The sequence below is a fragment of the Fistularia commersonii genome, chromosome 24 (genome assembly GCF_037954325.1).
Source record: "Fistularia commersonii isolate RoL2024-O1a breed Wild chromosome 24, RoL_Fcom_v1.0, whole genome shotgun sequence".
NCBI classification, from domain to species: Eukaryota; Metazoa; Chordata; class Actinopteri; order Syngnathiformes; family Fistulariidae; genus Fistularia; species Fistularia commersonii.
Window position 1 is genome coordinate 4244772 of NC_141307.1, and position 27860 is coordinate 4272631.

The 27860-nt window shown below is 44.1% G+C and overlaps 3 protein-coding genes across 6 annotated transcripts in view; 2 read left to right on the forward strand and 1 right to left on the reverse strand.

Moving 5' to 3' along the window:
- The window catches only part of slc66a2 (solute carrier family 66 member 2), a 67778-nt gene extending 63135 nt beyond the window's left edge, over positions 1–4643 (reverse strand). For 3 of the 4 annotated variants that reach the window (XM_086171714.1, XM_086171713.1, XM_086171715.1), the window contains exons 1-3: positions 4116–4643; positions 2603–2736; positions 642–692 (exon numbers count right to left, since the gene is read on the reverse strand). In XM_086171714.1, coding sequence (XP_086027840.1) covers positions 642–692; positions 2603–2736; positions 4116–4318 — 388 coding nt within the window. In that variant the 5' untranslated portion in view covers positions 4319–4643. The remainder of the gene's footprint in view (positions 1–641; positions 693–2602; positions 2737–4115) is intronic. The other variant, XM_086171716.1, reaches the window with a different exon arrangement.
- Positions 4644–7312: 2669 nt separating this feature from the next.
- On the forward strand, positions 7313–9561 carry hsbp1l1 (heat shock factor binding protein 1 like 1). The gene is made up of 3 exons (XM_086171718.1): positions 7313–7531; positions 7609–7675; positions 8500–9561. Exons 1-3 carry the CDS (start codon positions 7487–7489, stop codon positions 8592–8594), a joined length of 207 nt encoding a protein of 68 aa, XP_086027844.1. The 5' UTR covers positions 7313–7486; the 3' UTR covers positions 8595–9561.
- Positions 9562–19103: 9542 nt separating this feature from the next.
- Positions 19104–27860, forward strand: part of LOC147219720 (hippocalcin-like protein 4) — a 9505-nt gene continuing 748 nt past the window's right edge. The window contains exons 1-3 of the mRNA XM_086171364.1: positions 19104–19310; positions 26292–26467; positions 27543–27758. Coding sequence (XP_086027490.1) covers positions 26306–26467; positions 27543–27758 — 378 coding nt within the window. The 5' untranslated portion in view covers positions 19104–19310; positions 26292–26305. The remainder of the gene's footprint in view (positions 19311–26291; positions 26468–27542; positions 27759–27860) is intronic.

Below are 27860 nucleotides of genomic sequence, written 5' to 3' on the forward strand. Positions count from 1 at the left end.
TTTTTATGTCAATTCTTTAAACCCCAACCCGGCAACGCAGAAAATTTGACAGGAACATGAGCAAAGACGGGGGATTAGATTGAAATAAATATTTAAAAAAAAAATCTCACGGCCGAGGTCTCCCTCGATCCTACTGCTGAGTCGGTCAGGGGTGTAAGTGCCGCAGGAGGAGACGTTTTGCGTTCATGCTTCCAGGACAGGACGAGCAGATTAGACATGGACATGCTCCTGTTGGTGTGTCATTTTAAAAAAGAAAAAAAAAAGCACACTGGGGAAAAAAAAAGAATCATGCCACACAAAATCATTCATTTATCACTGCAAGTCTTAGAACTACAGTGGGTCAGTAACAGGCTATTTGATTCGAGGGAATGATTTTCATGGGTTATTATGAGTGAGTAATGACAGACTCAGGCACAGCTTTGCACGTGCAAGGAGGCGTGTCCATGCAGGGCTTTGGAACCGGGGCGAGCGGCGTTACATGCAGGGGCTGCAACGGACTGGAACCGGGCGGATGTAAGTGATTCGTTAATGGCAGCCGGGTTGCGGGTGAGTCATCCAAACAAGACACACACACAGATGGAGAAGGCGGAGGAACTACACCCGACAGTTCAATGGTAGAACACACAAAGTTGTGTACATACCCAGAAAGAGCCTCTTAGGGATTCTGACCTCCTCGTCCTTACTGTCTGTCGCTACAGTCGGGGGAAAATGCATGGGTGAAAAAAGGGGGAATAACAGGGTGAGGGAAAGAAAAAAAAAAAAAAAAAAGGAGAGAGAGAGAGCTTGGGTTGGCTGATCTGTCACCTCCGTGAACTTGAGGTCAAAGGTCAAACACAAGGGGCCTATTTTGTTTGTAAGTACCGATGGTGAAATTACAGGGTGTTTAATGCAGTGTGCCCACAAGGGGGCAGCAACGTTGCGGTTTGCTCATCCGTCCAGCGTGTTTCGTGTTTAACCGCATACAAACGCACGGTTTTAGAAAACCCCCGGCAGCCAAAGCTGTCAGAAAAGTGGGTCGGTAAAAATGGGGAATCATTTGCGCTGATGTGATACAGTCGACTCGCGCTTGAATTTGACACAACACGGAGCTTGGGGTTCAAGAAACACAGAATTTATGACAATTAAAGAATAAACTGCAACCTGCAAAAGTAGTTTTTCTATGCTCTTGACCATCGTAGAAGCGTCTCCTTTACGGTTTCTCCTGCTTCAACTTCCTTAAAATATACTGCTCAAAAAAATAAAGGGAACACTTGAACAACACAATGTAACTCCAAGTCAATCACACTTGTGTGAAATCATAGTGTCCACTCAGGAAGCAACACAGATTCATTTTGACTTGTTTTAAGGACATTACATCAAAGTTGGATCAGCCTGGAGTGTGTTTTTACACTTTAATTTTGAGTGTGATTCCTAATCCAGACCTCCATGGGTTAACACATTTGATTTCCATTGATCATTTTTGTGTGATTTTGTTGTCAGCACATTCAACTGTGTAAAGAGCAAAGTATTTCATAAGAATATTTCATTCATTTAGATCTAGGATGTGTTTTTTAAGTGTTCCCTTTATTTTTTTGAGCGGTGTATATTACGGCTGAAAATGTGATCTTCTCATTTCCACCCCTTCTCAGGTGGAGCGGTGAACTGGAGCGTCGCTGACATTCCTCCCAAACAGGAATGGCAGACATTCCTCCAAAACAGCTTGGCGTAACGAAGTTTAATTACGGTTCGATCTCATCGGACGGACATCTCCAGGTGCTGCGTAACGGGGGCTGCGCCGGGAGGTTTTCTTGATTTTATTCATTGTTTGGAGTGAAGCACATGTCCCAGACTCACACAGGTGGTCAAAACAGCTGCTTGTTTTTTTTTTTTTTTTTTCCATTGACGCTCGAGCAACACCAAGTGTCTTTCACGCTGGCTAACTGCTCGTATCCCTCGGAGGAGACTGTTTGGTCGTGTGACCCTCCCCCTCTTCCTCCCCCGTCGCTGTTTTCAGTCAGCCAACTGGACGGAGACCAGAGCAGCTCGCCTCCCTCCCGCCTTGGCAGGATTATAGTGTCTGACTGGACACCCTGGCGTGCAGAGTATGAGACAGATAAAGCCTTTACACACACACACCTGGAAACCCCAGAGCGGCCCGGCCTCGAGCAGACAGATTTACTTTGAGGCCGGGCAATAAAGGGGGCGAAAAGAGAAAAAAAAATAACGGCAAGGGAGCCGCTGGTTGATTTAGACCGGCGGCCCCCTGGAAAGAGGAAGATCCTTCACGCTGTTACATCTTAAGCATCTTTATCCAACTACGGGGGAAACGTTGCAATTTCTCAGTAATTTTCCATCAGCAGAAAAAAAAGATTGTATTGATCCTTTTATTTCTTGTAAATGACTGTTTTCATGAGCAGGAATCACCAGAGAATCTACCGAAACAGGATTTTTGACCAGAGAGAGCAGGTGGATTCATGGTGGAACTATAGCGATTTTAAGTTTTAGGAAAAAAATTAAATTAAAAACTCTGCATGTATACAGAAGCTTTTAGATACACACTAAATATTAACCATGTACTCGGTTTACTTACAATAACCAGAAACACACACACACGGCGTCTGACCTGTGAAGGAGCGCCTCTTGGTGTTGATCTCCGTGGCAACGCGGACGTTGGTGCAGAGGTTGAGCATGATCAGCATGGTGGCGATCATGATGATGCTCTGCCACAGCAGCAGCGTCTCGAAGTAGCGGCCGAACCTGGCGAGCGGAAAAAACAGGAGGCGTGAGACGAGTTCCCGTGTGAAGGCGGTGCCAGGTTTGTTGATTGTAGAACAAGAGCAAAATGATGAAGTTACTATTTTTTGGGAAAATGAAATAAAACCTTGATGATAATCCATTGCATTATGCTGCTATTTTCTGAATATTATCTCCTTCCACATTGTTTTTCAATTTAAATATCTGTAAATACACATCAGCCTGATAGATGGTGTTTGTAAACCTGACTGTTTCCTCTTCACATGTTCATGATACAAACACGAATACACAAACCTGACTATTATTTGGATTTCTTAGGATTAAACGAACAATAATAAGGGGTGTTTACACATGGCACTAAGTTCAGTTTAATAGAAAACACAATATTAAACAATATGTAGAAAAAGGGGTTCCTGTCCAGCTCTCCAGCAGTGTGGGACCCCTTGGCCTGAGAGCATTGGGGACCCCTGGTCTAAAAAAGAAAATGGAATTAAGTGTCTGTTGAGGTTCTCCGTCATCCAGGTCATGGTGAATTCTTGTCGAAATCTTCTCGTGGTGGCAACTGGACTTGAATTTCTTCACTTGAAGGCGTTTCACCCCCTTAGCCGAGAGGCTTCTTCAGTTCTAATAATGGAGCATAACAACTCCTTAGACCTAGTTTCTGATATGTAAACTCTTATGTTTACATATCAAGCCACCATAACCTCGAGACGCCCAAAACCCTGGCACTTACAGGACTGTCTCAGAAAATTAGAATATTGAGATAAAGTTCTTTATCTTCTGTAATGCAATTACAAAAACAAAAATTTGCATGCCTTCTGGATTCATTACAAATCAACTGAAAATATTGCAACCCTTTTATTATTTTAATATTGCTGATTATGGCTTACATCTTAAAAAAAAAGTCAAAAATCCTATCTCAAAATATGAGAATATCGTGAAAAGAAGAAGATAAAGAACTTTATCACAATATTCTTATTTTCTGAGACAGTCCTGTATGTGTGGAAACTTCCCACAGGTCATTGGAACTGAAGATGCCTCTCGGATGAGGGAGTGAAAGGTGTGAAAAAGTGTGAGAAATTCAAGAAATTCAAATAGCCACCAAAAATGTATACAAAAATGGAATTACATGTTGGCAAGTATATTTAATAGTAAATATTTGATGGAGTATTGAATGGATTGTTGGAGGGAAACAAACCTGTTTGAATCGGGAGGAGTACGAAATCCCGGAGCAGCCAATCCTCATCTCGATATTTCCCGCGTAATCTCGCGATAACATAATGACATCCATGTATTTAACGCGTCGTTTGACAGTAAACAACACAGACGGGGTGAATTCTTGAAGAGATTGTTTTTTTTATTTGTTCTAGCAGGGAACTCACCTGAAAAGTATCCGCAGGATGTTCGCCACCAGGAGCACCAGACACACGTAGGTGGAGAAGCCTTCCGCGTTCTGTGTGCGGCGGATGTCCCGGTACTGCGGGACGTAGGGCACCACGCCGCCGAACACCATGGCACCGGCGGCCGCCCACGACACCAGCGTGTTGACCACCGTCACGGCCCGGCCAAGCGCGTCATCGTCCATGTTGAGCCGCTAAAGGTGCTAGCGACCCGGCGGTAGAAGCTGAAGACGCCCGGCTCGACCCGTCCGCCTCTTCCTGGTCGTGTTGACGCTGTAACATCCGTGTTCGGCGTGTGGAAGCCCGGCGACAAAGGAGCAGCTGCGTCCACGCCGCTCCGAGCCGGAAGTGGAGACTCCGGGAAGAGGAAGTCAGCGGTGTTTGGTCCGGGCGAAGGCGGAAGTTGTAGTCCCGAGACGTCACAACGGTGTATAATCTGATTTGAACGCGCCGTGTCCGCGGCTGACTTCGCCCGAGTCAGTTAGAACCCCCGCTAGAGTGTTGGAAAGATGAAATTGTAACGATTCAAATCATATCCATATAAATGTCGTTTTTTTTTAACCTTTGTTGCAACTCCGGCCAACTCTCGGCGGACTCCACTGTCCGGCTCGTCCGCACTTCCTGGAAACGTCAGACGTCATGATGACGTAGGATTGCGTCACGCGTTTGAACGGATCAAGACGGTTCACCTCCTGCAGAATGCAAAAATGTTCCCCAAATTTAAAGTTCTTTATAAACGATTTTGACTTACATAAAAAAATCCTTAAACTTATGGAAAAATCCCAAAACCAAAAAATATACAGTTTGATGTCTGAGATTCCTTGTGAACCACCAAGTTAAATACATGTTATATTCCCCTTGCAAGTTTTTTTTTTTCCCCTTTCTTTTTAATTTTATTTTTCTATCTATTTATCTAATTATTTTCTTTTACTTTCTTTTTCGTCTAGCATTATACATTTCTCACAAACCGTTAACACTGTTAACTTCTGATTACATACAGAACAAATTTCCTTATGTCCTTTGCTTCCTCATCCCCGGTTGTTTCATTGAGATTCAGTTCTACCTCGCCATGTTTATTTGTACATATGTATATTTGTTAGTACTATTTATGTTCAATTTAAAAAAAAATGAAGTTCACCCCTCCTGCGGACGGTCGAAGGCTTTTGGGTTTGTTTGGAAAGCGATCTTATATGTACCACGGTTATAATCTTTCATTTCTGAGGAAGCTGCAGAAGGGTTTCCCTCCATATCAACAATATGCTCTCAAAGAGGAAAACTGGAGGCATTTCCCATAGAAAGGTTTCTTATTTTTCTGGGAATTAAGTGGGAACATTTCTTGAGGAGGGAAAACGGCAGACATTTTTCTTTGCATTCACATTGCACAATAATTATTCAAGTGCACAAACTAGGGATTTGAAGGATTTAATATCAAAAGCATGTGTTTATTCCCCGATGAATCCTTGTTTAAAGAGCACACCCATGATACTATAAGAAATGCACAGGCACATCCTGATCACAAATGGCAAAAATGGATATATGTAAGATTAACTTTTGTTGTTAAGTTTAAATTTAAAAAGCATAATCAAAAAAAAAAAAAAAAAAGCACAGTTTGTTTGTTTTTAATTGTTGACAGGATTTAGGGTCATATTGGGGATATTTACACATGAAGCAATGTAGTCAATATCACCCTCACCAGATATTAAGAATGGATACATGTAGGATTAACTGTTGTTGTCAAGTTTAAATTTAAAGAGCAAAATTATATATATAAAAAAAAACACAGTTTGTTTGTTTTTAATTGTTGACGGGATTTAGGATCACATTGGAGATTTATTACACATTAAGAAATGTAGTCAACTTCCCCCTCACCAGATATAAGAATAAGAATAAGAACAACTTTATTTATCCCGAAGGAAGTTGTTGTTCCAGAGTCACAAGAAAAACATAACAATAATAAATTATAGTGGAAAAATTGTACAAACAGTGTAAAATAAGAGAAAAAGGGAGAGTAAGAAATACAAAAAAAACTATAAAGTGTTAAGATAACTTTATTGTGCTCCAGAGGGGAAATTCTTTTGTCACAGCAGCGTAACAGTCATAGCGTCAATAACTATGAATATAAATATAAATAGAGAGACAATTGGAAGATAGTAGAAGACATCCACGAATAAACAAACAGCAGAGAACAGCAAAAACAACATACCACAGTTCATTTGGGGTTTATGTAACCATGGTGATAGGCAGTTTGTCTGTGACGGAGAACCAGGATAATCTCTTACATAAAAACAAAACGTTTGCAGTGGAGGGAGAGAGATGGCACCGCCAATGTCACAAAACACACGATGCCAGCCGGCTGATCCTGCATGCAAACGGTTAAAACCATCCCCAGCCTCTCATCCAGCTCTTCAAGGAAATGACTTCAAAATACTTTCACAATAAACACTTTTTTTTTTTCAAGCGCTGAGAGATAATATTAACTGAGGGATGTGTTCATCGGATAGAAGTACAAGGACACAGTGGAAAAACAGGAAAAACATGCAAGCGAATACCCCTTGATATATTGGAATTTGAATAATAATTAAAGTAGCTGCTGTCATGGCAGAGTAGATATACGGAAAAGTGAAAAGCTACTTTAATGACCCGATTATAAACTGAAAACAAATAAAGTGAAATCTTCCCTGGTGTATTTCACTGCAAGGCCTGGGATGGCCTGGTGTTTCCTGGTGTGAGCTGGAAGGGGTTTCAACGACGTGTCTGGAACAAAAAATATGAGCTGTGAATCTGACAGAAAAACCCCTCTTTCATATTGGGTCACAGCTTCAGAGCATCAAGATTTGGTCTTTGAAACGTTATTTTTAAAGGAAATAACATGTTTGTGCATAAGTTGTGACACTTTAACAGAGTTCATTGTATTGCTCTGGTGATTTATACTTTTTTTGTGGTTTCCATATAAAAATGACAAAGCATTTATTCTCTTTTTTTTTAATTTTGTAATATAATTCTATGAACCTACCTTAAAACATGATATACAATGCACATAAAAACACATAAAAAATGTATCCTATCCTTTCTAAAATGCTCGAGTAAGATAAAATAAAATGAAATAAAAAACGTCTTTGTTACGCGTCGCTTTCCGCTTTTATTTTGAAAAGAAACAAAGTGTAACCGGAAGTGCTTGTTGTATTCCTGTGTGCACTCTAACTTCCCATAAAGTTACTGAAGTCACTGCTAACGCTTGAGGCAAAACACAGATTCCAGGCATGATTTAGGCAAATTTGCATGATATAAATATCGAAAAATTAATTCATATTGAGTCAGGCTGGCCGTCAGACTCGTAATCCGTTGGATAAACGATGTCAAACGCAGAATGCAAGGCAGCCAAGGAAATGACAGAGGCGGTAAGTCACTCCAATGTAAACAATCGCCCTTTAGGATGAACAAACACACGGCAGATCGAAACTTCTTCTTTGCGTAGATGGAGGAGGCGATGCAGAGGCTTCAAGGGAAATTCCAGGGGATCTCCGAACAGCTGGAGAACAAAAATATCCTTTTTTTGAGCAGTCCGCGAATGGCGTTGACCTGACGTTTAACCCCGCGATGAGTGGATCGAGTCAAATGGCTCATGGACTCCTGCAGTACCATCTTTGTCCACTGGGTGGCGCCAGAGCACTTACAATAACCAGCTGCAGATATTATCCCTTTTAATGTCTTCATTCTTGTATTTGCTCATATGTGTGTGTGTGTGTGTGTGTGTGTGTGTGTGTGTGTGTGTGTGTGTGTGTGTGTGTGTGTGTGTGTTGCACTTGATATCAACGTCGGAAGTACAGATTTGAACACGGTTCCAGAAGCTGCATTTAATTATAAAATTGGTTTATTATATTACTCCGGAAAGGAACTTGTAATATGACAGTAATTCCAATTAAGAACTAATATGAATTTCAATTTCCTCACAGAATATCAGGATTCACAATATTAGCAGAGAAGCACAATATTGTGATGTTTTTTTTTTCTGCTGATATGATGTTCAAGTTAGTCTAAAATAACACAATACGAAACAGAACACTTTCAGTTTCCGAACTTGCCTTGATAGAGATTTGGTGTCCTTTTTATCGCCACTATGAGAAGTTTATTTTTCCGAAAACGTCCCATTGATGTGACAACCTTGCGTAGAGAGTGTGTGTTTTGTCTGAATCCTCATTCTTTTTTCTGTTCTAATGGCTCAAGTATTTTTTTCGCTCGCCAGAGAGAATCCTCGTATAGAAGTTCTCATATCTACATTTACAAAATACAAAGTTAAGATGTGACAGGGGTTCCTTCTGTCCCTCCGAACATGAAAACCCATCGTTGTTTTCCTTGACTGTCCCACTTGATGAGATGGGAAGTCGCATCGAAGGCCTGGAGAGGAATGTGTCGGAGCTCATGGCGCAGGCGGGGATGGAGGAGCAGGCCATCTCCAAGTGACGGGCACTTTAAATAATCACTTTATTTGATATATATAAACACATTCTCTAAAATGCCTCCGATAGGATATGGAACACGTGGATTTTTTTTTTTTATTTTTTTTTTATAATTGTCGTGTGTTTTTATTTATCTATGACTTTACTCTCACTGCAAAACTAACCCCGCCCAAAGAATCCCATCACTACCTCTCTAGAAGAGTTTCCTCAATTTTCGCTTCAATATTTTAAAATCCGGAGGGAAATCGCAAGCTGGAGACGTTCAGTTTGGTGCCGCGGTTCCTCCGAGGCTCCACGGGAACCTGCAGTGAAGCTCTGATGGGAAACTGAAGGACTCTCTCTCAACGTTGAAAGGAAAATGACTTTTCAATTTTGCATGATCTCCAGCTTTCCTACCAAAGAGCATGAAATGTAGCCGGCGGTTTATCAAAGCAGCACTGTGCTTTTGCCTCGCTCACGATGAAGTGGGAATACAATACAATACAATGCAGCGGGAATACAATACATTACAATGCAGCGAGTGTGTTTCCTCTCGGAGGTAAATGACGCTGCGGCGCATCATATTGGCACTTACAGTTTGACCTTTCCAAGGCACAACCCCGCTTGACTCTCGGTGCTAACCGGTCGATCACTCAAAGTGCTTTGGCACCGTTCTTAAACTAAGGGTAAAGAGATCTGCTTTGCCTCTGGAGGAGTCGCGGAAGCTCAAACGTGTTCTTCCAGTGACTATGCAAAGAGGAAAATGTGAAACGCTCTTGTCTCGAGTGAGGATTTTAAAGTCTATGCAGTCTCATCGCAGGCGCGGTATGTCTTAAGATCACGGAAATGCATGCACATTTTTAATCACTGAGCACCAAAGTTACGTTGCAATCACCGAATAAAGATTTCTTTTTGAACCAAAAGAATATTAGCCTTGTCTTTTACCAAAGTGTTCTCCACATATCATGCATGTCTCATCCCAGGCAAACGTCTTCTATGTCTTTATCCCTCAGACATGGACCCCAGAGTCTGGAAAACATAGGGAAAACAAATCATCATCACGGAGGAGGAGGAGGACGAAGAGGAGGTCGTTGAGCTGCAAGGAAAAAACAAACCAAAACAAAACAAAACAAAACAAAACACTGCCCTCTGGCGCCCTCTAGTGGTGATTCGGCGTCATTACATCAAATGTCGCTGTCCATGGTGCTGAAACGCGTTGCTGTCGAGTCGCGTGTTTCAGCACCGTGGACAGCGACACATGCTGGAAGTGCACCGATAAGATACACTTTATTGATCCCAAGAAGGGAAATTATTTCGTCAAAGCAGCGTGACAGCTCACAATCAACATTCCATGCATAAATAGAAAGCAGAGAGAATAACAACATCGAGAAGAAAGATGGAGGGAAAAGGGTGAAAATGGACAACCAAAAGTTTAACAACTAGGATAGGAACATAAACAGTGGCAATAGCAATGATAAAAATAAACAACTGTAATTTTGCAATGTATTTTCGCTTCAAAATTTGAAAACAAAATGATTTTTTGATGAAACTGTTCAATATTTCATAACAGCTACATGTACAATATTTTTTCATACTCTTGTGCAATCCTTATCTTTCACTTGTTACTTAAGACACTTAATAGTTTATTTGTATTTCTTATTCTCCTTATTCTCCTTTTCTCTTACTTTTTTACTGTTTATACAATTTTTCTACTATGATTTATTAATTTTCTTCAGGATAAATAAAGTTGTTCTTATTCTTATTCTTATTCTTTTTCTCATTCTTATGAAACGTCAATGTCACATCTAGTGAGGTTGTTAAAATGATCTTTTCTTTTCTTATTTTTATAAAAACCCCAGAAACGATAGCGAAAAAAAAACGGGCAAAATTAAAAAGATTGATTTAATAACCAGAATAACCACTTTTAGCCTTGTAAACATTATACCTCCTTTTCTAAATGCGACCAATCCATTTTCTAATAAATTCTAGTGGCAAATTTTCCCACAGTGACAAGATTTTCTCATTTAATTCAAAAATATTTTTAGAGTGTTATTTCATAAATTCTTATTTAATATTAATTCGTCTTGTATTTTTTTTAGAGGAAAAGCTCATTACATAGAAAGATTTTTACCTTTACATTAAAACAAAGGAAAAATTTGGACTTAGTGTTACTTCTAGGTAATGATTCTACCGGTCCGGTCGTGCAGGAGAAAGATCTTTTTCTTCCTTCTCAATGTCTTTGCTCCACACGGTTTGTGCCCTCACCCCCCCTCCACCCTCCCACACACACACACACACACACACACACACACACACACACACACCGCCTCCACGCCACCCCACCCCACCCCACACCCGTGGGATGAATTAGCTCCCTGACACGCCAGGTCTTATTACACGGTGTAAGTGTTAGGAGCCGCTGCTGCTCTTCAGTCTAAATGGCTTTAACACATTACCGTCGATATGTACACACACACACACAAACACACACACACATTCCCATCAAGTGGATATCAGGATTGCGTGGGCAGATGAACATACTGCCCATCACACACTGCGTGGACTGTGGGTGCACTTGCATCACTTGCACTGTAGGAGACAGTGTTGATCAGCAGGATTACAAATCACATACTTTGCACAGGAAATTATCTGTGTGTGTGTGTGTGTGTGTGTGTGTGTGTGTGTGTGTGTGTGTGTGTGTGTGTGTGTGTGTGTGTGTGTGTGTGTGTGTGTGTGTATGTGTGTGTTTGTGTGTGTGTGTGTGTGCTTGTATTCATATTAGATGGGTCTGCCGGGAAAATCTAGGTGTGTGTCACCCATGTGCATGTGTGTGTGTGTGTGAATGTTGTTTATTTGTTATCTGTGTGTTTCTATGTGTGTATGTGTGAGGCAGCGTATGTGTGTGTGTGGAGGGAAGACACACACACACACACACACACACACACACACACACACACACACACACACACACACGTCCTTCAGATACTTACTGGCCTCATCGTCGGCGACGCTAAAAAGCGGGAACGTTGCTGACCGTGTTGTCATGACAACATGCGCCGAAGCAGACACTTGTCAGTTTATGGAAGTGTGTTTTTAATGTTTGCGTGCGTGTTGCAATTTGGAAGACAGCCACGAGGATGAAGCTGTGTGTATGTGTGTGTGTGTGTGAGTGTGTGTGTGTGTGTGTGTGTGCGAGGGGTTGAGGGGGGGTTCTTGTTAAGCTGATGTCTTCTGCTTCTTGCACAGTGTGAGTCTGAGCGGCCGAGACGCGCCCGCTTTTGCACGATACCACTTTAGCTGTCGGGGCTGGGGGGGTGGAGAGGCCGGGGGTTGGGGTGGCGGTTCACACCCCGCGCTCAAGTTGACACACACACTCCTCCAATGGCGGTGGAGTGGGGAGTGGGTGCGTGGAGAGCCTCGGAAGGCTGAGAGGTTCGGCCCCGCGGCCCACGCCTGGCGCTCTCCACTGCGAGGGCCAAGCGGTGCCCTGATGGCGATCCGTGATGGAAAGGTCGGGGGAGCTGGAGGTGGACCGAGCTCCGAGAGCGAGCACCAGTGTTTGTGCAAATGCGTGCGAATGCACGTGATTATTTCAGCCCACTTTGAAAGATACTTGTGAGGTGAAGCACAGAGGAAATGTCAGTAGACTAAAGTGGTTTCACCCATCCATCCATCCATCCATCCATCCATCCATTTATCCATTATCCAGCCATTTATCCATTATCCATCCATTTATCCATTATCCATTATCCATCCATCCATCCATCCATCCATCCATCCATCCATCCATCCATCCATCCATCCATTCTTCTCTTTCAGGCTGCTCCCCTCAGCAGTGGCCACAGTGAATCATCCGGCCCCATCTGACCCTCTCCTCCTCAAATGTTTCCTCCTCGGCGGATGTAAACAAGGCCGGGGCAAGCAGATTTTAAATGTGTGTGTGAGTGAATGTGTGTGTGTGTGTGTGTGTGGTGGGGGATGAGGGTGGGGGAGACTCTTTGCATCTGTACACAGCCTTGCGCACAAAGAGAACATCAAGCGAGGAGTGTGTCTGGAGCAACAACGAGAGGTGAAAATAGACTTGGCCTCTCTGCCAAAACACACACACACACACACACACACACACATAGAGGAGGGGACACCTGTGTGTCCCCGACCACCTGAGGCTCTTTGATTCCCAGTGTGCCTTAATCCGCTGTGCTTCTGCCTGCCTTTGAAATGAAAATCCCCGTTACCTTCCTCTCTCCATCAGTCTCACACACACACAACCATCTGTCTCCCCCCCCACACACACGCACACCCCGAACACAAAAACACACTCCTCGGAAAAAAAAAAAACCCAGACCCTCATTCATATATTCCGTCCTATTTGAGTCTGCCGTCGCCGACCTGCGGCTAAATTTAACCCCGCTGTTATTTCAGGGCCGGGCTAACATACATCACTGCCTGTCAGCCGTAACACATTTATTACCGCAGAAATAGAAACTCAGCTCCAACTTTTTTTTTTTTTTTTTTTGCAGCCGCGAGAGACGCTTGGTGGCCGCGGGACAGAGGAACAAGAGTCTCAAGAGAACGAGAGGGGTGGCATTTATTCTTACATGTAGCACAGATTCCTCTGATTCATCACGTATTGTTTATATTATGCCTGTGTGTGTTTGTGTTTATTTGCAAAAATAAGATAAGATAAGATAAGATAAGATAAGATAAGATAAGATAAGATAAGATAAGATAAGATAAGATAAGATAAGATAACTTGATCTAAAATGGTATAAAATGGTTGAGAGATACTTTAAAAGTACCCATGTAAACATTTTTTTTTTTTTTAAGGGATGCACTGAAGTTGAAATGCTCAGTTATAGTGAAAGTATGTTTACTGAGGTTAAATTGTACTTTGTGTACTTGTACTTGTGTATTGTATAAAAACATGAAATCAGAAAGGAAATGCTGAAATTCCAGACGTCCGCCGCCTCCGGCGCCGTCTCCACCTCTCCATTCCTCCATCCCTCTTTCTGTATCGCCGATACATGGGTGTGTCCTGGGGATCGGCAGCCGGCAACCGACCCTGGCTGTCACCATGGAAACTGGGTCAGCTTCACAGTAGCCATGACGGGGAAATGTAAGTGTTCTTCTGTGACAGGTGTGTATGTGTGTGTGTGTCTGGCTGTGACATGTGTGTGCAGGTTGGGGGCATTCTGGAAATAGACTCACCGGGTAGATGAAAAGCAAGTCTGTCAGGGTGTGTGTGTGTGTGTGTGTGTGTGTGTGTGTGTTCATGAGATGGCAGGTAAACACTAAATAAAACCATTGCAATACAAATTATGGTGAGAAAACAAAATAAAGCACGTTTCATGCTGGAGCCAATCACAGCTGACGCTGGATAAGGGGCGGGGCTTAACCTGCACCTGTCAATCACAGGACCACTATGGAGGCAACCCGATCGCGAGCCAATTTCGAGTCAATAGAGAACTGAAATAAATCCAATTAGAATAAATTAAAACAACACGGAGATGAAAATATAATATTTGAATTTATCTTTATCATCTGTACCCGCTGGTTACGACGGGTGACGCCACTTTTACCGCCGTCTTTGCCCATCTGGCCTCCGTTTGAGTGCAAGATGTAGCAAGGTGTGGAGGATCTCGCCGTTTCCTCCTCCTCCTCCACCGCCCGCCTCGCTCGTTCTCATTACCGAAGCTAATTAAGGATCTGTCAGACGGCCGTCTCGTCTCCCTCCCTCGCTTCTTTTCTCTTATCAGCCCCTTCTCTTCTCACACGTGGAGTCACTGGAGTGGAATCATCGTCTGATTCGGGGTGATCGTCATGGTTTCCTGACCCCCACCTCACAGACTCCCTCTGTCTTTTTTGTCTTGTTATGATTAAGCGGTCCGTTGCCCGGGGCGGTGCACGGAGACAGGGGTTATTAACACCAGCCAAAGTCCGACCGTGCAGAGGTGATGGTCGCCGGTCGCCGTGGGAACAGGGACAAGGGGGGGAAAGACTCAGACTGCACCATAAATGAGCTCCGATGCGAGTTTATAATCTGACTTTAGCCGGTATCCTCGGATCCTATGGGATGGAGCGTTTAAATCCCTGAAGAGAGCCGTGCCGCGCTCAGCTACGACCGGCAAAAGGAAGCTAGAAGAAGCAAACAACATGGCGCTGGTGGAGAAGAATTTTCTTTCTGAATATATAGATTATCACCGGCTCCTCCGCTGCCGCCATGTTTGTTATTGTCTGGAATGGAACTTGGAAGCGAACTCTGAGCTCTATAGCGCCCTCTAGTGGATGTGTTGGGTAACAGCCATATGTTTAGTGTGTGCACGATGACGTTACGTATTTAGGCATGTAATATGAGCACGGACGGACCTTTACGTGTCGCGATAGAATCCGAGCGTGGCCGAAAAAATTGAAAACCAACTCAAACTGAAAGCACGCGAGCTAAATTATCGAAGTTTGTTAGCGCTTATATGGTGACCTCTCGTCATGCGCGAGTGCTCTTCAGACGTTACGCTTCACTGTCAAACAAAAAGGTCAAACAAGTGTTGTGGCCAATTGTTGCCAAGAGCATGAAAGTCACTGACGGCTAATTTGTTTAAAACACTGGAGCAGGAAAGAAGCAGGATATCGGAAATAGATGGCCGATCAATCACAGATATTGTTGCAGTTTACACTTTTTCATCCAGGCATCATATATATAAATGTATATATATATATATATACACATATTTGTATATATGTATATGTATAAGTATATGTAAATGTATATGTATATGTATATGTATGTGTATATGAAGCCAGCCATCGCCATATCAGCGTTCAACTTTATGCAGTCTCACTGTATCGCAAATTTTTAACTTTTTTAAATGCAATTTCATGTTATTTGATATATTTCATAATATATTATATATTTTTACATTTTATTATACTTTTCTTTACATTTTTTATCTATTTATTTCTTTTTTCATTATATATTTGTCATCATTATTATACATATTTATTATTTCCATTTTTTTTTTTGTGGCAAAATAAGCATTTTCTGGTTAAGTATTTTATTCTGTATCCTTGGCCCTGATTGGCTCAGCAACCGTTGCATCATGCTCTGCATCGTCGCTACTCGTAGTGTTACTTTGTGTTTAAGAGCACAAGAAGAGTAGGTTAATTAAGACGTAGGGAGGGTCATACAGCTTTTCAAATATGAAAAAATAATAAAAATATGGTCGCTATTTCATGGATATTTGAGTCGATGAAATGCCGACCCCCCCCTTCAGTACTTCCTGTATGGGAGGTCACATGACCCCAAGCTGGACAGGCAGGAGTTCCTCGGGTCCTCCTTTGAAACCCAAATCAAATCACATGACGGCTGCCGGACACAAAAGGAGGAGCGATGAGGAAAGATAATAACAGAGAGGAGAAGCTGAAGGACGTTAGGAGCAGAGTTATGGAGGGGCTGGGAGGTGTGTGTGTGTGTGTGTGTGTGTGTGTGTGTGTGTGTGTGTGTGTGTGTGTGTGTGTGTGTGAGGGGGGTCATAGGATAAAAGATGGTGGGGGTAAGAAGAGAAGCGAGGAAAGGAGGCGAGCCGTCCTTCGTAGAGTGCCAAGAGGTCAATTAGACAGTTTACAGGCTGCACACACACACACACACACACACACACACACACACACACACACACACACACACACACACACACACACACACGCACACGCACAATCTCAGAAAGATGCTGAGACATGAATAGAGGTTTGAATTTCATTACCCGGCTGCAGGTTGTGCCTCGACACCTTCCCCACTCACAAACACACACACACACACACACACACACACACACACACACACACACAGCCAGCATGCACCACCGCCTTGCCCATCAATTAGCATGAATAAGAGGTGTCGGGATTCGGATGGGCTCGGAGTGCAGCTCAGACCGGAGCCGAGGCGACGGAGGGACGGCGGGATGAAAGAGAGAGGCTCGGCGGGCCGTCTCCCGTGGCAACCCGGCGTTACTGATGGACACGAGCGTCCATGAATATTCATGGACGCATGAATTCCGACTATATTCATCCCGTTTTCAATAAGGCATATTTCAATTAGCAGCGGAGGGGGATTCATTTTATATCAATTAATGTCCTTTCAATTATACATGTTTGAATTAGAGGAGGGGCGGTTATAATTATTTGATAAGGAAGATCATCCACCATCTTCCCGTCACGTCTCCGGGGCCTGGTTCCGGACGCAAATGCAGATTGTTCCACCTGGTTGTCTGAAGCGGCGTCGAGAGTGAGTTATTCTCGCCTCGGCGTGAAGAAGGACGCGCCGACCCCCCGCCTTCCTCTCTGTTCCGCCGCACACAAGCTGACCTTGGACGATCGCACCCCGGCTGATTTCCCCACTTTGTGCCGTTTAAGACGGCAGAACGAGATGAGTCATGCATCGGCGGGTCTCGGTGTATTTTCACCCCTTTTTTTTTACGATTACTCACATTTTTTGCGTTACTAGTATCGTCTTATAGATGTGTTATAAACCCATTAACCCCTGGAAAAAAAAAAAAAAAAAAAAAACAGGGATGGTTTAAAATTTTTTATCGTTGTGATCGATGAGGATAATAAACTTTATATGTGGAGAACCCGTCGTAAAAGTGCTGCACACAGTACATGTCTACAGAAATACACTCAAATAAAGAGAATAAAAATGGCTGAAGATAAGATGAGATAAGATAAGATAAGATAAGATAAGATGAGATAAGATAAGATAAGATAAGATAAGATAAGATAAGATAAGATAAGATAAGATAAGATAAGATAAGATAAACTTCAATGATCCCCATTGGGAAAATTCTTTTGTCACAGCAGGGTAAGAGTTATAGTGTCAATAAATATGAATATTGATATAAATAGAGAGACAATTAGTAAATAATTCCACAAATAAATAGACAGCAGAGAGTATAAGAATGGACAACAAAATGGAAAAAAAAAAAAAAGAAAGTAAGGATCCCAACGTAAACAGAGGGACAATCGCAATGGCAAGAATAAAATAAAAAAGCAAAAATAGGCAGGTTGTGAGTGGGCTGGGATTCGGAAAATACTTGATTGGACTAAAAACTGAAAAAAAGGAAATAAGAATCTTTTGATGGACAACAATGGGGTAGAATTGATTGTATAGAAAAAATGGAAACATGATTATAAGGATGGGCAATGCGCGGAGAGTGAAAACGTCAAATTACTACGCCGGAAAAAGTAGTCCCCCCACAGCTGAATCGATTATGATATAAACCTCCACCTTTTTCACAAGCTATAAAAAAAAAAGCTGTTTTTTATTCCCTTTCAGCTGTTTGTCTTCCTTTCTCACAACCACTACTTTGTTTTACAGCATCATCTGTTTTTCTGCGCTTTTATCACTCCTCTGTGACACCCGGAGTGCCATTTTTGGTGGTGTCAGGACGGGGTCACAACTTCAACGGTGGACTAAATTAAATACAACAACAAACAAGGCTTAAATGTCAACACACACAAACTCTTATTAAATATATTGATATTTATGAAGTGATTTTTTTTTTTAGAGTAGGTGAAATTTCTGTATTTAACCACAATGACATCATGTGACTGGCGGTGTGTGTGTGTGTGTGTGTGTGTGTGTGTGTGTGTGTGTGTGTGTGTTTGACAACCCGGCATTAAACCTATCAGCTAATGTTACCGGGAGACACATGTGAACAACAGCGGGCGATAAATAAGGCGATCAATCCCGTCGTCAATGCTTATTACTGCGTTTATTACACCGCAATTAGCACAGATGCTAATTGCATCTGCTAATTCAAAGGTGATCAATGCACGCAGATGAAGAAGATGATGATGATGATGATGATGATGATGATGATGAAGGTGAGGATGACAAAAACAAAATTTTGATGAAGAGGATGATGATGATGATGATGACAACGATAAAGATGTTGATGAAGAAAGTGATGAAGATGATGATGATGACGAATATGAAGATGTCGACGAAGAAGGTGATGAAGGTGAGGGTGACAGTGAAGATGACCAAGATGAAGATGTCGATGAAGAAGGCGAGGATGTCGATGAAGATGACCAAGATAAAGATGTTGATGAAGAGGGTGATGATGTTCGAGACCAAGAAGAAGAGGATGAAGAGATGATGAAGGTGAGGATGATGACGAAGATGGAGATGTTGATGAAGACGGCGACGAAGCCGAAGAAGACGACGAGGAAGAAGAAGAGACGACGATAAAGATGCCGATGAAGAAGATGATGAAGAGAACCAAGATAAAGATGATTGTGAAGAGGATGATGATGAAGATCCCCCTCGCTGTCTCTCCTTCCCCACCAGAGCCTGCAGACGAGAGGCCCCGCCCCCTTTCGTGATTGACAGGCGTCTCGTCCAATCGTACGCGAAGGCGCTCACCGTCGCGGACCAATCCCCGCAGGAGTGGGCGGAGCCCGTCATGCAAATGTGTTGGCAGGGGAGACGCAGCGGTTCATTCATCTCCTTCCTCTCCTCCTCCTCCTCCTCCTCCTCCTCCTCCTCCTTCTTCTTCTTCTGCCGCCGCTGCGGAGGGCCGACTCACCGCGAAGGTTATTCTACATGCGGAGGGAAGGAAGTGTGTCGGAAGCCCAAACAATCCCGCGAGATTAGCCGGCGAGAATTAACGCAAACAAAACAAAAACAAAAGGGTTTTTTTTTTCTGCCTCCCGGCTGGAAGGTGCATTTTCTCTCAACACACATTGCAAGGTAAGTGGAGGACATCTTTATCTTCATCATCATCATCATCATTATTATTCTAATGATTATTATTATTGTTGTTGTTGTGGAGGGACTCCTCCCCCGCCCTGTTAATGTGCACCCACTCCTTCACCCACGGAAACAATGAGTAATGAAGTCACGGACGTGATTCATGCGAGGTGTTGCACCAGCCAGGTGGGAGGAGTGAACCCTGAACTCTGTCTGCCAGGTGGCAGCGGCGGCGGTGGGGATTCACCCCCTCGGCTCCACGGAGGAGGTTCTGGAACCCGAGGCACAGCTTGGGGAGTTTTCTGGGGAAAGGGTGGAGGGCTGCGAAGCCCCTGTGCATTCGGGTTTCCGGTTGATCCGGTGAAGCGGGCGCGGATGCTTCCCCCCCCACCACCACCACCACCACCCACCCCAACCCCCTGCTGGATGCCCTTCATGCTCGGGGGGCGGTTAATGCTCGAGCCACCTGAGCGTGGCTAAATAAAAGAAACGGAAAATAGAGGACCACGTCCAAGAGAAGCTCGGCACGGCCTGCGAAGGGGCGCGAACGCTCAGCCGGAGTTTGCCAGAGATATAAAATATACCAAACGTGGATTTGGACTTTAAAAACCTGCATTGAGGGACGCCTGGCTGCTCCCGCCGTCGTATTCTTCATTCCACTTTTACCCAAAGTGTCAGAATTCAAACAAATAAAAGCTATTTCAGAATTGGATTTTTCCCCCCCAAAATATCGTTCGCCCTCTAAAATAATTGGAAAATTAAACCCAATATTACGTGTTTTTGTCGATCTGAGAGAACAGAAATGTATATATGCGATCGATGGACCCGCCAGGCACGCGGCGCCGGAGCTTTGGAGCGCATCGGCCGTGCGTGTCGACTCATTGATTAACCGATTGTGTTCGCATACGGGATGACGCACACGAACTCACCATCGGATGTGTGTTTGTGTGTGTGTGTGTGTGCGTCAGTTGGACTGAGCAGGGACGGTATGGAGATGGGTACCCGACGTTTGCGTTGCACCCCGTCATCCAACGGCGGCGGCGGCGGCCATTTTTGATTATTCCGAATCCACTAAATCGCGTGTTGTTGTGGCGTCCATTGACGGGACCAGCGGAAGGAGACCGACTAGAAATCCCTCTCATCCCGTTTCGGTGTTTCTCCTCCTTGGGCCGAAACCCGGGAAACCTTCTCTTCTACACGGGACAGCTGGGCCAAAAGCTGATTGGACGAGAAAGGAGGATGGGGTCATGTGATTCTAGCCGCTTCCTGCGCTCTGGAAACACACATTGATCCATATTCTGGAATAGTAGAATTAGCTTCCAGCAGCACACTGCACAACAATATCCTATCAGCTTGCCTGAGTGTGTGCATGAGTGTGTCCATGAGTGTGTGTGTGTGTGTGTGTGTGTGTGTGTGTGTGTGTGTGTGTGTTCTTTGTCATTCCACCCTCTTTGTTTCCCTCCAGCAGCAACAGATGAATGACACCTACAACCTTCTTCTCCTTCCTCATCTCTTGTATTTGTCTTGAGCGTGCGGCCAGGTGCACGACGTGCTTATCTCACGCATTGCTGCTTTGTGTGTATGTGTGTGTGTGTGTGTGTGTGTGTGTGTGTGTGCGCTTGCCTCGGGTGAGTGTGCGTGCTTTTTTGGTCTGTACGTATGTGTGTTTCTTGTCTTGATTGATTCATCCATTCCTGTCACATGCTTTATTACACAGGGAGACAGATGTTGGTATATAAAGGTGTGTGTTTAAGTGCACGTGTGTGTGTGTGTGTGTGTGTGTGTGTGTGGCTGTGTGAGACACAATATTAGCTTCTGTGCGCTTTGATAGCAACGACCACAAAGGAATGTGGAGCGAAGGACTCGGGCGGACAGCTAATGAGCTCTTCCACTGGGCTGCCATTACGGCTCGACACACACGTGTGTGTATGTGTGTGTGGTTGTGTGTTGTTGTGTGTGTGTGTTTGTGTGTGTGTTTCGCTGCTGATATTCAGTTTGCAGCCCGTGTGGAGTATCAGAAATACTACACTAATGGGTGATATGGAATTAAAAACAAAGAGTTTAACAAATAAAGAACTATCAGAAAAGCTTTACCAAGAGAAATAATACAAATGCAAACTTTGCCCTGCGCCAATGTGATTATTGGTCATTGAGCAATTGCTAAAATGCTTAAAATAATCAATAGCGGTGAACGTAAACACATGCTTTCTGAAAATAAGAATGCAGCTCATAGAAACAGGTGCTACCCGTAGAAGCAGGCTTTTAGATACCACTTTCTTTATCCGTCAAAAGCGGCAACGCTCAAGGCCGTGGACCTTCGAATACAGAGAAAATACTAGAAAAGTAAATCAAGAAGATATAAATTGTTGCTCTACAAGTGGTTGAATACAACAAATATGCAGTAGTACTACTGAGTACTTACTTTGGAACTTAATGTCAGGACTCAGACATTCGCTGAAAACAGAAAGGTCACGTGTTTTTAAGCGGAAGTGTTCTAGAGTGAGCACAGGCCCGTGGTCACACTACGAGGATATGTGTGTACGTGTGTGTGTATGTGTGTGTGTGTGTGCTTGTGGGCATGGGCGTGTTTGCTCTCAATACTGTCGTCGGTCGCAGAGTTGCCGGGGCGTCGCGCCTCGGAGGTCTGCGAGTAAGCTTCTCTAAAACGGGCTGTTTTGTTTTTTTGCATGTGCGCGCGTTTGTTTGTGTGTACGTGTGTGTGTGTGTGTACGTGTGCGAGCGCCCGTTTCGCTTTCTCTGTCGGAGTCAGCGCAGATGAAAACAACAGCTGACAATTAGATCTGAGTGTGTAAGTGTGGAACAATTCCAAGTCGTTATGTTTCTGGAGGTGTCAGACGGAAAGGTTTACTAACACACACACACACACACACACACACCGGAGATGTTTTGTCCCCCCGTGTTCCTCCCCCAGGGTTCGACACGCAGCCCGATCTTAATTTAGAGTTTCAACTGAGCTGAGGTGAGCTGCGTTACTATAGCGATGCCGCCCCCCCCTCTCACTGTTGGGATTTATGCAGATGAGAATAAAATAGAGATTCCTCGATAACGCGCAGACTGCGGCTCCAGAAAGAAGGGATTTGTGTTTTTGTAAACCCCCAAGGCGACCCGACAGGAGGTTGACCCGGGGGGGGCGGGCGTCGGCGAAAAAAAAAGCGATTCAATCAATAAAGCTGAACTTTAACATGCTAAAAGTCGGGGTTATTACGTAATCCGTGGCAGGCGGCAGGAGAGGAGGCGCAACGCAACTGAGCGAGTGGACGGGCGTCGCTGAACGTAGGAAAAAGCGGCGTCCAGTCCGCCTTCGCTGGACCAAAGTCCCCCCCGCAGGGATGTAAACGTTGATTTTATCTGCTGATCCATTGACTTTATATCCCCACCGAGCGTCCGCGCCCCGGGGTAATGTGTCTACAGCGGGGATGACGGTGCTCGTCGCCGCGGCGCCCGGGTCGATGCCGTTAATGAGGCCGGGACGTGTAAACACCCGGAACTGTGTGTGATTTCAACAGATGTCCGCGGGGATTGAACCGCGGGGGGCGGAGGGGGGCTCACAGCCTCCTCCGGGCGGTGGAGCTACTTTCTTCTTTAAAACCTCGGTGGGGAATTTAGCGTTAGCAGCTAAGTGTTAGCAGGTAGCTTTAGCCTCAGTGAGTCTTGCGTTGTTTGTGTACACTTAGCAGGACATTGGGTTAGCGAGGTTTCGCTTATGAGACAGAACAATAAAACGCCATTTGGACTGATTTGCACTTCGGCGACGGGTGTGGCGCCGTAACGACGGGCGCCGTGACGACAGGCGCCGCCCCCGACGACCGAACCCCCACCCCGGCGCCGTAGCTCTTTTTGGCGGCGTCTTGTTGAAGCGCCACATTGTTTTCGTCCCCTTGTCAACAATGGCTGCTGGTCCAGATTCATCCTCCAGCTCTGGTGTTTTTTCTGTCTCCCTTTGACAAACCCACACACACACACACACACACACACACACACACACACACACACGTGCACGCACACGCTTCACATAGTAGCCCATCACAGCAAAGGCCGGTATTTGACTGGTATCCTATTGATTGTTCCCATCTCTGCCGCTGCCCTGCTGTCCATTGTACTTTTTCCACTTTCACAAAAGGTTACTGCCTGCACACACACACACACACACACACACACACACACACAGACACAGATACAGAGAGTGAGGAGCGGGACTCATCACTGTGCCTGGCTTCCCATTTTCGCTCCCTTTCCAACTCGATTACTGGCGTCTGTCGGCCAATCGTTTTCCACGCCGCCGTGGGATCGCGGCATCTTTCTTGTAAATCGTTCTCGCAAAATAAAACCGGCCATCATGGCGTGCGAGCCGGGCGGGACCAGACGTGGCGGCGAAAGCTCATTTAATAGCCTGAGTTGTTATTTGATTAAAACACAAGATCCCAGCGTGATCAAATCAGCGAACAGACCCTGTGTTGTATGTGTGTGTGTGTGTGTGTGTGTAAAAGTCTCAACTGGTCTGTCTCTGGAACAAGATGGCTGACAGAGAATAGGTTGAATTTATATGGATTTAATAAACGCTTTTATAAATGTGACGATTTCAATCATATGCATGGACGAGGGTTAATGACCTCACTTATTTTTCTTTAGCTAATATTTTCTCTGGACCTTTTTTTTTTTTTCCTCAATTTCCATTCAAATTTACGACTTGAGGCTCTTTATCTCAATATTTCTATACACTTAAATCCACTATGTAACGTATATCAAGAAAATAGGTTTATTCCACGGCAGAGCAGGTTTACCTCCAGATAACCTTCACCACCTGAATGCCGCCGTAAATCTATGGAAGACCGAAGCGTCGCCCTGGAAGACAGCACCCGTCCCGGGAACCCATCGCCCATTTATTATTTTCTTCACGTGATTATTTTGATTCTCCTCGACGGGTTGAATTTCTGACGCCACGGCCCGGCGCGCCTCCCGCTCTCCTCCGCAGGAAAATCTATTATCTGCTACATTTGCTCCCCCTAACAGAGGGGATCGGATCTCTTCTACCTCAGTCAGAGGCGAGAAACACAGCCGCCGAGCGATGCGTGTGTGTGTGTGTGTGTCTGTGTGTGTGTGTGTGTTTATGTGTGTGTGGGGTGGTGGTTAGACAGTTATTGCAGTCAGTTATTTACAGAAATGCCAGACGTGAAACTGTCAATTATTTAGAGACGGTTGAAGCGGTCGTGTGATTTGGAGATGGTGTGTGTGTGTGTGTGTGTGTGTGAATCTTCATCAGTCCTGGAAGGGGCGTGTGTGCAGCCGCTATGAAAATGTTCAAAAACACCTGACCGATTCTGTTTTCCAATCCAGACGTCATGACAAAGTCATTGCAACTTAACCAAACAATGTCAATGTTAAATCTAAAACCATATATTTTGATTTATTTTACCGGCCATTATTGATAAATCTGCACATATCAGCCTCTAACATCAAGATCCAGCCTTATCAATACAACAAATGATTGATGTTTCATCCGTTATTCCGTTTCCTGTCTCTGCTTCAACATTTCTCGCCGGTTTCTTCGATAAATGTAATTTTTTTATTGATAATATTTACATGCCGCCACGTGAATGCAAACTTTCCCGATTCTCTGAACAACCGAACTGCGGGCGGGAGCAGGAAGTGGAGGGTCGGGACGCGCCGTTCTGTCTGAACACCGGTGACCTTTTCAAAGCAGGTTAAAGCCGAGACGCATCCCCAAACACACACACACACACACACACACACACACGCCGACATCCATATCCATTATGGCTCCCCCCGGGCGTCTCCTCCCCCCTCCCTCTTTCTGCGGGCAGAGAAAATAAAAAGAAATATTCCCTCAGACGGCGGGGACTCCGGGATTTGTCGTCGCCGCCGCCGCCGCCGCCGCCCTCCCCCTTTTGCATGACTCACCCGCCGTAAAAAAGCACGTCAGCGTGATATTTCAGCCACACACACACACACGCGCTCACACACACACCTCCGAGGCGGTGGAGAGGATGATTTGGCGAACCTGATGGCGAACCCCATCCAAACCCCCTGACCCAGGCGACCCCGCCGGTTTCTTCTGGGCCGATCGGGCTGTCGCCACGGCAACACACACCAACAAATGGAAGGGGTGACACAGTATGCATTTTTAGAATTCCATTATAACCGTTGCATTAATCAAGTCTACTATTTTCATATAGAAAAATAAAAAAAGACGGATCAAAAAATTCGACTGTTTAGAGGTTTTTAAAAAAATCTGCTCACCAAAAATGCTCCAAAAATAAAGATAATTTATTTTAAGTATAGTACAAAAAACACATGTCGTCTCGCAAGCAAACATAATTCTTACCATATATATGTGATTTTGTTGTGCCATTTTTAAAGGGGGAATGATCATGTGATTGATTTGCTCCTTTTTTGCGCATCTTTTAGATATATTGTGTCATATTAACATTTTAAAACAATTACATTATCTTCATTTTTTGAGATAAGGTCCGAGAAAATGATACTTTTGCACATATGTACAGATATGGAGACTAAAACATCCTTGATTGATGGGTATTAGCATACGTTATAAAATATATTGATATTTGATCATCTGATATTTTATATCGTATGCTGAAACCCTTTGTTTTAGTTTCCATATCCATTATGTTAAAATGTTAATAAGACATAATATATCGAATAGAGGTGCAAAAAAAGGAGGAATTAAGCATTCGCATCATTATTCCCTTTAAAAATGGCGTCACAATAACATGTTTGTCAACAGGTATCTCTGGTAAGAGATGTTAGCCTGAAACGTCATGCGAGAAAAAGTTTTTTGCACTACACATAAAATAAATTATCTTTATTTTCAGGGCACTTTTGTTGCGACTACAAATTTTAACATCTCGGTATCTCCGAGCACCTTTTTTTTTTCGTGTGCAAAAAGCGAAACGTTGTGACCCTTCGCTTTCCTCCACCCAGAGAGGCCGAGCAGGATGGGGAAACACAACAGCAAGCTGGCGCCGGAGGTCCTGGACGACCTGACCAAGAACACGGAATTCAACGAGGCGGAGCTGAAGCAGTGGTACAAGGGTTTCCTGAAAGATTGTCCCTCGGGGATCCTCAACCTGGAGGAGTTTCAGCAGCTCTATGTCAAGGTGAGGTGGCGGAGGAACCCGATTGGTCGACGGGCCCGGGGAGGGGGCTCAAACGGGCTTTTCGAATTCTTTTATTTTTTAAAATGTTAGTACGGTCTCTCATGAGTCATCCTTGGGTTTGTATTTAAAGCTCAGGCTGACTCATGGTGCCGGTCGGGGGCCGAGGGGGGGGGGAAAGGGGGCGGAGCCTATGGTGACGTCAGCGAGTCATAAGCCGCTTCCTCTGTAAACATTCAATTTAGAGACTTTTACTGCAGGTTTCTTGCAACCTCTCTTCATGCTAAATGTCGGCATTGACGTTGAGTATTCATCGATCAATCAATATCCGATCAATAGGTGCATACAAGGAAACCAAAACTTTAGGCGAGCTCCAGATGTCCACCTTAATCCCGAAGTCAAATCAGCTTTATGGTCGTTTTCTTCGCATGTTCAGAGGCATAAAGAGGAATCGTTTAAGGGAATTCCCCGAGATGAACAAAATATGAAAAATAAAGATATGAAATAAACAAAATGTGTCAAAAAAATGAATCAAATAAAAATTGAATAATCGCACATGAACAGTAAAGTGCAAAATAAACAAACAAACAGGAAACTATCGAGTATAAAGTGCATGCAGATACAATCTGCCGCTACCGAGGTGAAAGGATGATAGGGGTTTAACAGCATAAAAATCTAAAATGCATAAATAAATGTATACATATATGTATAAATATGTATAAATATGTATTTATATGTATAAATTTTTTTAAATTTATTTGAATTTGAATATAGAGCATTATCTGTACAGTTTAGTGTAAACACCAGTCATTGAGTAATAGCAGGTGTGAAAATAAAGTGGATTTAAAGACATTTAAAAGTCAGTATGTAGAGTAAATTACAGTAGCGGGATGATGGTTTTTACTGTAACCGTGCAAAAACGGCCGTGCAAAGTGCAAAATAGTGCAGTATGTTGTCAGAATCCAGTGTTTTAGGGGAGTGGGAGGGTGGGGAGAGAGTTCAGCATCCTGCCTGTATGAAGCAAAAAAGGCCTTTATCCAAAAATCTAAATGCCGCCTCGCTCTCTAACCCCGTCCAGTTCTTTCCGTACGGCGACGCCTCCAAGTTCGCCCAGCACGCCTTCCGGACGTTCGACAAGAACGGCGACGGCACGATCGACTTCAGGGAGTTCATCTGCGCCCTGTCCATCACCTCCAGGGGCAGCTTCGAGCAGAAGCTCAACTGGGCCTTCAACATGTACGACCTGGACGGGGACGGCAAGATCACGCGCATGGAGATGCTGGAGATTATCGAGGTGCGACGTGTGGGAGGGTTTGCGAGTTAGCTGCTAGCAGTAACATACACACACACACACACACACACTTACACACACACACGATAAGTAATGGCTGCAGTT